Raw genomic sequence first — 15234 nt, 5'->3', positions numbered from 1 at the left:
TTAGCAAAGTGTACTTTCTTGTTGCAAAAATATCTGTTGTCTTGGAAATTTCAAACCAAATTAGATGAACCCTTTCATACTTGTTAAAAGAAAAAGTTTCAAACTGGAAACGACTAAATCTGTTTCCAAGAATTCAATATATTGTGTTATTAGCACTTTTGGAAATTGGTCAATCATATATTCAACAAATGAAAAAGTTTTGGTTCTTCTCTGGAACATAACAGCAACTTCAGCATGCTTTAAATACTTTCTTAATTGGTCACTTTTTTATAATGTATTCACGTGTTTTTGTATAAAACAATCGGACTTCAGAAAATAGACTTCTTCAACTCATTTTCATTCAGAGAAACTTTCTTCATGTAGGCCGTAGTCTTTGCTCCAATGACCAGATCCCCATCACTTTTCTGAAACTTCCTACTAGTAAATTTCACACTAAACAAATCTTTTTCACATTATGGAATTGAGGATGCTTTTGCAAATCGGACAATATTATCAGTAAAAAACTATTTACTTTAGAATAAAGTTGATGAATAAGAAGTTTCTCGTGTTGCAAGAATATGTTTACAGAGTTGAAAAATGGAAGAACAGAATTGAAAAAAGAAAAAGGTAAAGTTTGGTAGATGCCTTTCAAACTGCTCCTTAACTTTCTGAAATTGTGAGCTTGTCTTAGCATGACCTGTTTCACAGAAAAACATTTTCAGAGGGTGCCATTGCTCTAAAACTCTCTACACATTGTAACAGGAATGACCACCTAGTTGAGACATATTTCAATATTTTGTGAGCCTTTTCAAAAAATACTTGTTGACAAAGCTTCAGAATATTGCCTCATTCAGTTTACAAGGTGATAGGCACAGCCTTGCACATGAATGTTTGGATTTTCTTTACAAATAAATGAATTCATACCTTTGGAAACACCAGTCATGTGCTCACATTGTTTCCTTTTATTGAATTCACAATACAAAAGTTAAAAAAATTCATTCTATTTCATTGTGACGTAATTCTTGAATAGTCGGAATGATCGTTGCAATCGCTAGTATCATTGTTCCTATCTGTTGCAAACGAGAAGGGATGAGATTTCATTGTTTGTGATTTTTTCATCTATTGTTTTAGCTGCACTCTTAATTACTGCTCCAGTTTTTGTTCTGACACAAGATATTTTCTAATCCAGAAATATTCTCTTGAATAAATGTTCAGCATGGTCATTGCAGGCTAGAGGCAGATTGTGCTCGACAAGGAAAGCTATTAATAACTACATTTTTCACGGCATTTTTATCTTCATAATTGTTTAAAAAACATATTAAATCCTTATTAGATGCCCTTAGATTCATAAAATCTGTACGAATTTTACTATTTACATGTTTCTAGCAGTAATTTCTTTCACCATGTGCAAACCGAAAAATCACGAAAACTTACAGCACAAAACACATGGGACATAAATTTTGAAGAATGTAGTAAATACGGCCACTCTTTTGTATGTTCTTCTTTGAATTTCTAAATAATCCTCGGTTCCTTTGCAATTTTGTTATTTCTACTAGTCTCCACACTACTACCACACTCGCTCTTTGCTTTAGATACTGTTTCATATTGTTTCCTTTAAAGCATAATCTCCCCGACTAACGTGCTTCTTATTCAGATTTTACTGCTTTGCAATAAATACAGAGAAATGTATAGACTTATAGTACTGTGACCAGAATAAACACAGAAACATTTCTAGTGATAAGCAGAAAAACAACAGTTCACTATGTCTAGTAACTCAAAGCAATGACGAGATTGAAATGAGAGATACAGAGTGTACGCATGACTGATCACATGAACAAACAATAAACGGACCGAAAACTATTTAATTCTTCAAGAACTGCATGTGTGATAATTGATTGATCGTCAATCTTTGTCAGGTCAATCAGAGAATCAATTCAATACATAGCTCAACAAATAGATGATTTTAAAACCTTAATCATATTGCTCTTGGTCTGTAAAAAATTAAATACTTAGAAATAAACAAAAAAAATCGTAATTTTTTACTGACCATTCGTAAGAACGTAATTGTATGAGAAAATTCGTAAGTATTACGATTAATTCGTAATAGTAGTTGGCACTTTCGTAAATATCATGCATATTATTACTTTATAACACAGTTCAGCTGAGAGTAAATTTTATGAATTTAAAAAAATTTCAACTGAACATCATCTTGTTGTGACCTTGATTTTAAAACACACAGATGCTGAGTTTTCATATAATTTTTCCCCCTTTTGGGCTATTTAAATTGTAAAATATGCTGTCCTGGTAGGACTGCAAAATGAATAAATGTTCTTCAAATGGTGGATCAGAGAAGTAAATCTCTGAAAGATTCTTAGTCACCTTGAAAAACAAAAGGAAAGAAAAAATATACGTATATATATTCCATGAATAAAAAAGAAGGAAATATCTTATATCTTATAAATTAGTATAACACTTTTCAATTCAAAGTTTGATAAAATAGACTTCAAAATGAAAACCTCTAAAATGCAAGAAATTCAAATTGAGGAGAACTTCTACATGACTCAAATTGAATTCCTGATTGCACCAGATTAGTTATTTCAAAATTTAGACTCTCACTGACTGTACAAGGAGTGTTCTATTTGCTGCACCCATTGCAGCTGGCCCTATTATGCTAATGTGAATACAAGTATATATTGTTTAGTACACTAGTAATTTTGTTAAAGTTGTAATGATTTATTTATAATGATGTAAATGCAGATTTATATTATCTTCTAATATGCTTTATGATAGGCTACTTTTCAATCTCTAGACACACCATATGGTATAAAGCAAGGTCTCTAGATAGCATTAAAGTCAATATTGGTAATCCAGATCTATACACACTCGATTGCAAACTACTGTGAGTAACTCTCTTTTTAAGGGCGAACGCAAGAGGCAAAAATAATAACTGCACATGTCTCTCCTAACATTTCCTAGAGCTATCTCTAGGAATAGCTTGGCAATCTGAGGCAGGATTGCTAGATTGGTCTACTTTGAAGTACGGTATCGTTTGTGACCAGTTTGTACTGTAAGTTGTTCTAAAATTTTTGAGCTACTGTACTAGAAATTTTTCCAAGCTACTTTTGAGCGAATAACAACTTTTAATGATCTTTGAAAATCGTATGTATTTTCCTCTCATGTTTATTCTGTAGAGATTTTTTTTTTTTTTTTCTGATGTTAAATATTTCCGAGCTTTGCCATACTAGTTTCCTAAATCTGCATTTGTAAATGAAGAGATTGTTTGTCATATACCACTGCTTCCTGCCTGCCTGATCGTGCTGTCTTTTGGATTTTGGAAGAGTTTATACTTATTTGGTGGTAAAGTTTCCCTAAGAGGTATACTTGGAAGAGGATTTTCCTGGCTTTCCAATATTTTAGTGACATTATTAGAAATTATAGCTTGCAACCAGTATATTTGTGGATCTGTATTTCTAACTCTAATTAATTCTTATTACACCTTCTGCCAATTCTAAATATTTGTAATATGATCACTGTAACATCCTGTGTGGTTATATATTCTATCACTGATTTTAAAATGATGACAGCCATCCAAAAAAGATTTATATTTTCTAAAATGTTGAAAATGTTTGGTTTTTATGCCCTGAAAAGGCACTCTTCGGCTTTTTTTTTTTTTTTTTTAATACTGATACCAAATTATAGTTACATAAACTGTTATACTTCATTTTATATCGTCATTCATTACAGAAGAATTTCAAATTACAGAATCCATAATAGGTAGTCACAATACAAATTCACAGGTTTTAATTTGTGACAGATTCTGTGGTCAGTTGTAATTGTAATAGGAAGTTCTTTTATTGCTTCATTGACATAAATAAATGTTGGGAATTCGTGGTTTGTTATTTGCATTTTCAGGCTAATTTTGAAGAGTCAAATCGAGAACAAGATCTCTGTGTTATTATCATAATTTACAAAATAATTTTACTTTTTTCAGCTTATGAAACATCACTTCAGGAAGGACTTCACTTTGAAAAGAGAACATTCCATGCTACATTTGCAACTGTAAGTGTTTTTTTTTTTCTTTTCCTTTCAGTTTCAGTGAAATATATGCCCTATAAGATATTCATATTTAAAATTTGATATTGAATTTATGTTGTCTCTGAGAAATGTTTCTTTCTTTCATCCTATTTGTTTTTCTTTTTTCTCTCTTTCTTCCTTTTTTTCATCCTTTTTTTCTTTTTTCCTCTCTTTCTTCCTTTCTTACTATAAATAGAACGGGATATGATTTCTAAAATAAGGTGGATCAGTAAATCTTTGAAGTAAAATGAGTTATTCATATGGCAGGTACAGTGATAAAATCATACACCCATAAGCTAATCCTTTGTTTCCCATTATCTTTGGTGTGCAGTTGAAGTGAAATGAAAAGAGGAGAGTAATTACTCTCTTCAGACATATCAAAGTACAATTATTTATTTCATTAAGTGAGAAACTAGACTGAACTGTATGTTTGTCCATGAAATCTTTATTGTCATTGCCATTACAGAAATATGGTCCACTGATCACAAGAATGGTGCTGTCAGTAAGAATCATGCTTGAGAGAATAGTCTTATTGCATTATACATCGCCTTATTTACTATAGTTTTTCCTTCCTGTCCCATGATTGTCATTGTATGCATGCGTGCCCTTTATGAGTAAGCCAGCAAAGTCATAAATCATTTCATTCGAAATTTTTCATGTTGCACAACATGGAGGAGGAAGAAAATGATCTTTAGAGAAGAAATGTTTCAAATGTCAAAGAAAACAGTACTACCCCACTCGAAAATCTGTCCTAATATTACCTTTGTTCACAAATGTCAGTCTCAGTGGGAATGGATCTGGATCTCCAACATTTACAGTCAACATTCTAGCTCCTTTAATAATGATGTGGCTGATTACCCTATGTTACTGAGTGTTCACATACAATTAAACTTCACCTGCAAATTTTTATAGGGATAGGGTCTGAAGAAAAATACATGCAAGAAAACATATAGATAACTGAAATGAAATTTAAGGGGACACGGAATTGCATATCTTGACAATGTTAAATTTTATATATAATTTTCTGCCCAAAATCCATAAATTTAGGAGGAATAGCTATTAAAATTAAAACTTGTATATCCTTCTCACCACAAAATCGAAAAATTATAATGGATGCAATATGAGGAGTAGGGTCTTTTTTATGTGGGTTATTTTACAACGCTTTATCAACATTTATGGTTATCTAGCATCTGAATGTTATGAAGGTGATAATGCCAGCGAAATGAGTCCAGGGGCCAGTGCCGAAAGTTACCCAGCATTTACTCTTAATGGGTTGAGAGAAAACCCCAGAAAAAACCTCACTCAGGCAACTTGTCCCAACCAGGATTTGAACCTGGCCCCACTCATTCCACAGTGAGACATGCTAACCGTGATACACCATTTTAAAGATGGAAAACCAAATAATATCCAGAGTAGCCCAAAAAAAATGTATACACCGTTTGTTCATCAGTAACTTTGAAACAAATTGAGATAAAATTCTCATTTTCGGGGAAATTGTAGCTTAATGTTGCTAGTTGGCAATGACCAGATGAGCATGCAGGTGTAGTTCCTAGTAAAATACTGCTGTAAATATATTTTAATGAACAGGTACCAAAACCTTTGAAAATTTATTATTTTATTATTAGAATTTCATACCTCCACCCAGTAAAACAGTGTTGGAAAAAATTTACGAAAGTAATATGTGATTTTCGATATACGACAATATTTTACTGGGGGTACGATATCTTCTGTAGCTGTAGAAAAGATTTGAAATTAATACAGAAACACTTTTCCCTTGCAGGAAGACCGTAAGGAGGGCATGACTGCATTTGTTGAGAAGCGTGCACCAAACTTTTCTAACAAGTGAAATGCTGGTCTAACTTTTATAATGAACTTTACATTTTGATACCGGTAAGTAAGAATAATATACAGTATTATTGTTCATTGTATTCATTTGTTCAAATGCAAATTATTATCTAAGCAGGCTAAGATGAAAGTGATAGCTGCTCACTCAAAAGTTGCATTAACAAAACAAAAACATTTACTAATACATTAAAGATTATTAACATAAATAAATTACAATATTATCTTGTTTGGATTGATCAGTAGGTTTATCTCCATGGTAACCCTTAGAAAGGACAGCTATAACTTTTTGTTCTCTCTCTCTCTCTCCCTCTCTCTCTCTCTCTCTCTCTCTCTCTCTCTCTCATCAGACTTAAAAGTAAAAAATATGAGTGTGCCATGGTCATAAAAACAGTAATGTACTCCATGTTAGCTTTAAAATGACACTAAAACTGAAAAATTAATACAATTTCGTATCAGTTTAAAGTATAAATAATTTAATGAGGTTTATAAAACGCATATTTTTTTCGTACATTTCTTTGTATTTTGTATTGGTTGTTTATTTTATTGAGATTTCAATTTAATTTGTTTCATAAACTTAGCTAGGAGAAGTTGTAAGAATATTTGAAAAATACATACAATAGTCTATTATGGAAAGACGTGTGGAAAGAATCAAAAGTACTGGAGTACCATAAATAGAAAGGTGTAGTATCATGACATACTTTTGGACTTCAATAATTAAGGAAACTGCTATGAATTCATCACTTTTTATTTATCTAAACTGACTGACTTGATCAAGCAACCTCACTTGCTCACCTATGCACTGCACTGCATTGAAAAATGCTATCTTGACAAGCAAAAGAGAGAAAAGTAATATTACAGAAACTCAAACTCGATCATTTATATTCCATATTAATGACAGAAAATTATTGATACAAGTAAGAATTTTGACATTTTCTAACGAGGTGAGTGTTCCTGATACTGATTTTGTTTAACTTTCATGAGATCAATCTATGTAGAAGGAAAAACCATACCCATCCGAAAATTTGTTGGGTGGACCTTATAATATGTAAAGCAAGGTATATGTATGTCAATTCAGTATCATTTAAATACATTTGTTACCAATCCGCTTTTATTTTAAATTATTTTTTTATTCTTTTTTCTTTCAACTATAGTCCTACTCTAAAATAGTCGAGTTCCAGAACTATTTTTTCGAACAGTTCATTCCAGCAGATTGTGAACAGATAAGGGAGAGAAGCTAAGGGCTGCTAGTTCTGAGATATCAAGCAAAGTAACATTTAAGAAGCATGTTCGCAGCAAGTCAAGGACATATTTAAGATAAAGTTTTATGAGAAGTGAACATTTAGAAACCTGTGCTGACAAAAAGGTTGATAAACAGATATTACAGATGGCATGAAAATAATGCTCCAGTGTCACGTATTTTTTTTACTCTGTAATACATTATTTTTATTTTGTATATTCAATAAAAGTTCTGCACAACTTGTACATTTTTCTTCTTGTATTGTAAGAATTTTTATTAGGATAAGTTTGTCTTTTATTGATGCTGTTGAGGTGTGTGTAATACTCTTTTCTTGATATTAGGATGATAAAAATAAATATAAGAATGAAAAAAGCTGACAAAAATAAAACTAAAGGAAATACAGTAGAAAAAAAAGAAAATTAAAAATAAAAAATATTTAAAAAATGAAATAAAAACATTATGGTGAAGGAGAGGTAAGCTCGCACTCTTAACCATACAAATATCAATTCAACACCTTAGTCAGTATACTACATGATTGCTTTTAACAATACCTTCTTACTTTAGTCGTATAAGGACTAAAAAGGAAATAAAAACGCTAATGTCTCAAAATTAAGGCCATTTGACAGGATTTCCGGATGAGTATTATTTTTCATCTTTGTCCACTGGCTGGCAAAAAAACCAAACACTTTAATTTAAATTATAATTTTAAGTTCAAACATAATCTTGAGTGAAGTAATATATGTTTGTCGTTGGTAAGTATGATTTATTGTTTAATTGGCTGCATTAGCTAGTGATTGAATGCATGGTTCCTTCTTAAATATCTTCATATACTTTTCATTTCATCATCTAATAACGAATGAGTGTGTTTTCATGCTGAACACGTGTGGTAGGCCTTCATATACATTTCAAAATGTGTTATTGCTTTATTGCTTCCCTTCGTTTTGGAAATGGAATATCTAAAAATGGCTAGTCTGCCATTTCGTCACGAAGTTTAGTTGAAACAATGCCTCTGACACCTCAAGACTTCGCTATAACTGTTGCACTGATTGATGATGAATGCACCTTTCATTATGCCACTGCTACCAGGTGCACCATACACCATGGTGCAAGGGGCTGTGAAATGGTTCCGAAAAACGCAAAGTTACTCTAGAAGACCTGGATCTGGCAGAAAATGACGACTCCAGCCTGAGAATACTGATTTCTCGTCAGCTAGATCTAAGAAATCATCACCACAGCAGTTGAAGCTCGGAATCAACTACAGCATGTGCAGGGTGCTAATAGGAGCGAGATGCCTTAGAGAACAAGGTCTTAAATCACGACGAGCTGTTATGGGACCAGACAGCACTGAGCTGACCGTCTTCAGTTTGTTCTTAAGCATGCTCATTGGAGCAGTATGTTGTTCTCTGATCGGTCCAGGTTCTCCCTGAAACCTCCAGATGATGGGGAAAGAGTCTGGAGACATCTGTAGAGCAGTCCACACCTGTGGAGTAACGGTTAGAGCGTCTAGCCGCGAAACCAAGTGGCCCGGGTTCGATTCCCGGTCGGGGCAAGTTACCTGGTTGAGGTTTTTTCCGGGGTTTTCCCGCAATCCAATATGAGCAAATGCTGGGTAACTTTCGGTGTTGGACCCCGGACCCATTTCACCGGCATTATTACCTTCATCTCATTCAGACGCTAAATAACCTAAGCTGTTGATAAAGCGTCGTAAAATAACCTAATAAATAAAATAAAAATCTGTAGAGCAGTATGCAGAGTGCCTATTGTCCACAAGGATGCCATTCAGTGGAAGTTCCACGATGGTGTGGGGCGGCATTTCTGTGGTGGTCCAAACAGAATTGAAGTTCGAGTTGACACTCACCGCTACACCAATGAGATTCGTGCTGATCACATCGTCTCCTTTGCTTCACTTATTGGAATAAATTCATATTCATGCACAAGAGTTCTCATCGACATGCAGAGTGCTGCATATCTCAGTATCTTGATGCCTTGGAGATTGTTCAACTTGACTGGCCAGCATGCAGCTCCAACCTAAATCATATAGAACATCTTTGGGATAGGTAGGTAGATGCATTCGAGTCGTAATCCTGTCCCGGGGACCTTGGTGATCTGCAGGTGATACTCGAAGAGGAATGGGACAATTCAAGCAGAGAGACATCAGAACGATAATTGAAACCATGCCCGAGAAATGGCAGCTGTAATTAGGGCTAGAGGATGGCACATCAAATACTGAGTGTTGGTTCCTGTTGTTATTAGTATGGATTTAGTTGTGTGCATCAACATTTTCAGTGAAATTTAGTGAACAGATATTCGGCGAAAAATTTGAGAAGATTTCATCAAAAAGTGCACTTTTTTTTTTCTTCCTTATGATGGTCATTGACTTAAAATTGGTGTAAAAAGTGTGAATTTATGTCATAAGTTCATAAAAGTGTAATCTTTAAGTTGAGTACAATTGAAGGTATGTTTTTTACCTCATAATTAACATTTAAACTTTACTTGTAATAATTTTTTTAAGTGATCGGGTTTTTTTATGCCTGTCAGTGTAGATTGACCTCATGAAAGTTCAACAGAATTGGTTTTCTGTAGCACTATAGACTCAACTAGTAAGTTTTGTAAGATAATATAGAGTTCAGTTCAGCAGTACTTTCATATGAGTAACATTGTCTATCAATAGGTTTATTCCAGCAAGCAATTCAGAATGCATTCCGAACTAATACCGAACTTCTTTCGACACCAGTTTGTGTATGGTGTCAGAACTAGTTCGTAATTTTACGTTGTTGGAACATTTCTTGAACTGTTCTTTCAAGGCCTTCGGAGTTTCTTCTCATATTAAAATTATATTCATCTTCCAAACTTAATTCGTCATAAAATATATCACTATCACCTTTCAAATCACTCATGATCGACTATTTTTTTATTTTAATCTGCCCAGTCTCGAAGCATTTTAACCATAACTTCAGATTAAACCATCTGTGCATGCATTAACAGTTCAGAATTCCCAGTTCTGCTTGTAATCGAGAACCAATTTCACTTGTTCCGAATGAGTTCTGAAGCACGTTGGAACAAGGAACTGGGAGTTCAGTATCGGTTCAGAATCAGTTCTAGTCTTGTTGGAACACACATTGGGCTACTGCGCATGAGCAGGGAGTTCAAAATCGATTCCATGCTGGAACAAACTTAATGCAATTGAAAAAATTAACAAGACATGTAAGTAAGTAATAATAATAATAATAATAATAATAATAATAATAATAATAATAAGCTTCTTCAGGAAATTAGATTTGGAAAATTAGTCCCCACTTCGAATCTCCAGCTGGGAATCAGAACAATGTTGTTAAAAATATGACTCAACCCAAGAAGGCAGAATTTAACTGAGTTTTACATGAGGAAAGGAAGGTGTTTTCTGTTACTGAAGCTAACGGAACAGACGAAAGTAAGAAGCATTGAGCGTCCACCATGTACCTCTCTTTTAATGTCAGTAGCCATTATATCATTTTCAAAAAACAATAATTAAGTTATGGAATAGCTAATTGGTTTGGATTGCAATAAGAAAGTATTGATCATTTGAGCAAGAAACATATTGGTTAAACTGAAGACTAAGTTAAGATTTATCAAATAGAAGTTTCATTTAATCCTCCAGTGGATGGGAAACTCACCAACTTTAAAAAGAAAATCAGAACACCTTCATATGAGCTCATTCTGTTACACTCTACCAGGTCACAAAGTACAGAAGCAGTGAAATTTAACAAAAAATTAAAGAACAGAATACTAACATATTACAAAAAATAATAGCATAGCAAAATCGACACTAAATAATATGAAAATAATACCATAATAGAAGAAAAAGGTAAAATACAGATCTAAAGATTGGAATATAATATAAGCAACTGAGTTAGTACAAATAGTTAACAGAGAAAACGTAAGGAAAAATACAACAAATGGAATGTAATAAAATAATAAAAAAAAATAAGTTTAAATAAAAGCCACAATAAAAAGGCCATGATAATAAATTCATCTGGTGATCAAGAGTTCAGTGTTGGTGGAAAAAAAAAAGGAAGGAAAAGAAATGTATGTTTTTTTTTACAAGACTGTCTTAGAGAAAAGGTCTTATAGTTGAAGGGAATCTGAATTGAAAAAGGGCAATTTTAGTTTATTTTTGAAACTAGATAATCTCCGACAGTCTCTGACATGCTGTGGTAGAGAGTTCCAGAGATGAGCTGCAAAGATGGTGAAAGATGAAGAGTAGGAGGATGTTCTATGTTTAGAATGGAGAGTTTGATATGGTGTTGTGAGCGAGTATCTATAGACACGATTTTGAAAACTATGCTTGTGCTGTCGTCTGTCTACACGCGCCAGAGTTACAACATTGGAAAAGTAAACTTTAAGAGTTTTTCTTTCGATTCATGATTAGCACAAACTAGTTTTCCCAAATATTTGACTTAAAATCTGATGAATCATTTTTAATGGCCCTATATTTTCGACAGCGCATTAGTTGAGAATTTATGGACTTTCTTTGACAGATACAAATATTTTTAATGTACCAATATTTTTCACTTCTGAGGAATATGCATATATCATTCTCTCCCTTCCCTTACTTCCTCTCCCTTTCTAACTCTTCTTTCTTCCCTCCTCCCCTCCCTCTTTGCGTTTCATCATGTCCTTTGTAAAACATTTATGTTATTATATCACTTTTGGCATTACAGGTAACCTTTGAATGAATATTTGATGCAGAATAAGTGAGTACAACAGATAACAGACAAACCTCACACAGCTATACAGTGGGCTTACTTTAATGAATTATTTGAAAATAAAATTTGTATGATTTTCAAATAAATTTACTATTTTTCTTAGTCTTTGTGTATTAATCAGTCTCTCAACACCACCTAAAATTCCTTCTTATTTATACATAATATAATGAACATATGTAAAAGTTATGTGTGTTACAGTGTAAGGACGACTGCAAAACAATTTTTATGTGCTTACCAGTGATAATCTGTCATCTTTGCTATAACAAGCAAGACATCTTTTGACACATCTCCGTGTAGAAGAACCAGCAAATCCTCTCCAGGCAGGGCATCTATCTTTATACATACCCTGTCTCAAAGAAATTTGTGATGCAGATTCCCATGACTGTTTGATCTATACAGATGGATCGCGTTTGGATAAACTGTCAAATCAAAATGCCAAAGTAGGCTGTGCCTTTGTTGCCTACAGGAACGACAGCAAACACACCTCAGCTATCTTCAAACTCTCCTCAGAGTGCTCAGTGTTTCAGGCGGAACTATTAGCTTTGCGAGAAGCAATCAAATGGTGCAGTCAGTCTGGTTACAGCGCTTGCGTTCACAGTGACTCGCAGTCAGCAGTAATATCAATTAATGATAAATATAACACTAACATTATAGCCTCAGAGATAAGAATTTTAATAATGAAAAGTGCCGTCCATATTTGTATAACTTGGGTCAGAGGGCATACTGGGATGGTTGGAAATGAGAGAGCCGATGAATTGGCAAAGATGGCAGCCAACTCTGATGTGCCACTGTCGTACAATTTATGTCCGCTATCCTTTATAAAAAAAGTAGCCAAAGAACATTATATGCAAGAATGGAACGAAAGATGGGTCAATAGTGATAAGGGAATTCTTACAAAAGAGCTATATTTTCCAACGGTCTATGATCGTAATAAATGTAAAGTAATAACGCCAAATTTCGTACTGACACAGTTTTTGACTGGGCATGGAAAATTCGGGGATTACTTAAATAGATTCCATATTAAAGACGATGCAACTTGCATTTGTGGGGAGGAATCTCAAGATGTCAAACATGTAATATATGATTGTCCAGTCTTTTGCTGTGAAAGATACGAGCTTGAGTTGTTACTGAACACTTTAAATTATACATTTACCAAACCGTTAACCAATATACTTACCAACTCTAAATCATATAAGTATTTCATGTCCTTCTTGAATAGAATATTCGTGAAACTATAAAATGTTAAATTATTCCAGAAAAAAAAAATCGTATTATTTCTAATCAACTATAATGAAACTGTAAGTCTTCAATTTCGCATACTACAATATTGTACTATTGGTTTTAATTTTTATTTTAATTAGGCATTTGATTTCTAATTTTGAACCATTTCTTGTAATACCTGATTATTGCCAATTGTTGTTACTAAATCTATATATATATATATATATATATATATATATATATATATATAATTTGAACTGGTAATGGAAATTACGGGAAAACGGCTGAACGGATTTTAATAAATGGCCCCTCATTTTGAAGCTTGGAACCCAAAGTTTTTCGGAAAAGTAGTAGTTTTCAGTGAAATGTCAATTTTTCTACATAATTTTCCTATTTTCCAAAATCCATCTGTTGTCAGTTTTGAGAACTAATAGCTTCTCATATTCGAACAAAGCAATAAAATAAACATTATCAAGGAGGCCATGCCTCCAAGATTTCCAACAGATTCTTTGACATCACAGTGTCAATAGGTCGATTTTCGATATATAACTACGTCGTCTTTGATTTTCATTGATGTCAGAGAATACTTAAGAAGTTTTTTAAATATTGTATAGTTAATATCCTCGCTGTTATTTATACTCGCTTTAAAATCATACTGCGAGTTATCTTCTGTGTGAAATCCAAAGGCCTGTGTACCATTATTGAGACTGGTTCTATTGTTGTGAAGTAGATGGTGACTGTATACGTATTACTGATTTGTTATGAATATGATTCCGGTGATATTCAGGGATGTTGTGGCCTGAATTTCTTGGCATTTGCATTTGAGGGAAAACTGAAGAAACACCTCAACCAGGAAATTCAACCCGACCGGGAATCGGACCCGGGCCCTCTGCGTAAGAGACCAGCATGCTGACCTCTTACACCACAGAGGTGGTCTCATGGTTTATTTTTCCCTAATGATACACATTAATGCTATTATTGGAACGACTCCAGAATACCGCGTAAGTACATGTCGTTATTGCTTTGTTGAATGATTTATTTTTGGTTCAAGGAACATATTTTTTATGTACTTATTTATTTTTCTACCCTTCTGCCATCAATAAAAACATGTGTTTTAATTATTTTTAATTTGCACAGTCTTTGTACATAAGTACTTACGTGGTATTCTGAAGTATAGCGTTATTATTGATAGAAAAACCTTTTGAAGTTATGTAAGTAGACAGAGAGCTGCCGTGTGGCCAGCGAGCTGCAGAGCAGCGAGGGTGGGGATAACTTCCCCTACTGGTGTTCTGTTCTTTGCGATTTATCCTATTGTATATATTGTTATTAAAAATGAAATATTTAAGTGGTGTGAGTCTTTTTCAGATATTTAATTGCAGTGTGGTGTAGATATGTAGGCTATTATGTGTGAGTACCTAATTTTCTTAGGTAGTAGTGCAGTCGTTACGAGCTTATGGACAATAAAATTGTACGTCATTTATTCGACATAATTTATGCTTATGTTTTACGTGGCCAAAACGATGTCCGGCATTCACTGGTGCTTAATATACTCCAAACGTTGTCAGATAATATCCTTACCAACAATCTTTATGCTATTTCATACAAAAATCCAAGTCACTACCAAAACATAAAATCAGTAGGTATGAGATTATATCACCTTATATCACTATAAAGGATTAATCCTAGGATTTTTGGAAAATATAATATTGCTTTTTTTAAATAAGTTAATTCATTGTTGAAAATAATTTTAAAATCAAAAGCTAATTCAAAGTTATGCGTCAGAGCCTTCTAGCGATCTTCTCCAGTAACATGAACTTTTGAGATTGGAAATACTTGGCGCAGTAGCGTTTTCATTTGTTAAAGCAAGTCCTGACCATCGACCAAGAATGAAGCGATCATGTTTTCAAGCAGCGCGTGTTTTGATTTAGTTAAACATTTGTTTAAGTTGATTCGTGCTTAATTGAAGTAAATTATTTATATAAAAAGTGGTTTCGTATTTTTTAAAATAATATCGAAATGAGTTGAACATGTGTTTCAGTTTAATTGTAATTTCTTAAATGAAGTGAATTATTTATGTAAAAAGTGATTTCATCTTTTTTTAAGTGATATCGAAATGAGTTAAACATGTTCCAG

At 33.3% G+C, this 15234-nt stretch overlaps 1 protein-coding gene across 1 annotated transcript in view; it reads left to right on the top strand.

Moving 5' to 3' along the window:
* The window catches only part of LOC138705961 (probable enoyl-CoA hydratase, mitochondrial), a 35599-nt gene extending 23617 nt beyond the window's left edge, over positions 1–11982 (top strand). The window contains exons 6-8 of the mRNA XM_069834775.1: positions 3971–4038; positions 5834–5943; positions 11836–11982. Coding sequence (XP_069690876.1) covers positions 3971–4038; positions 5834–5899 — 134 coding nt within the window. The 3' untranslated portion in view covers positions 5900–5943; positions 11836–11982. The remainder of the gene's footprint in view (positions 1–3970; positions 4039–5833; positions 5944–11835) is intronic.
* The last annotated feature ends 3252 nt before the right edge of the window (positions 11983–15234 follow it).

The sequence above is a fragment of the Periplaneta americana genome, chromosome 9 (genome assembly GCF_040183065.1).
Source record: "Periplaneta americana isolate PAMFEO1 chromosome 9, P.americana_PAMFEO1_priV1, whole genome shotgun sequence".
Classification (NCBI taxonomy): Eukaryota; Metazoa; Arthropoda; class Insecta; order Blattodea; family Blattidae; genus Periplaneta; species Periplaneta americana.
Note: the sequence above shows the minus strand (reverse complement) of the source record. Positions and strands in the feature narration are given on the sequence as shown.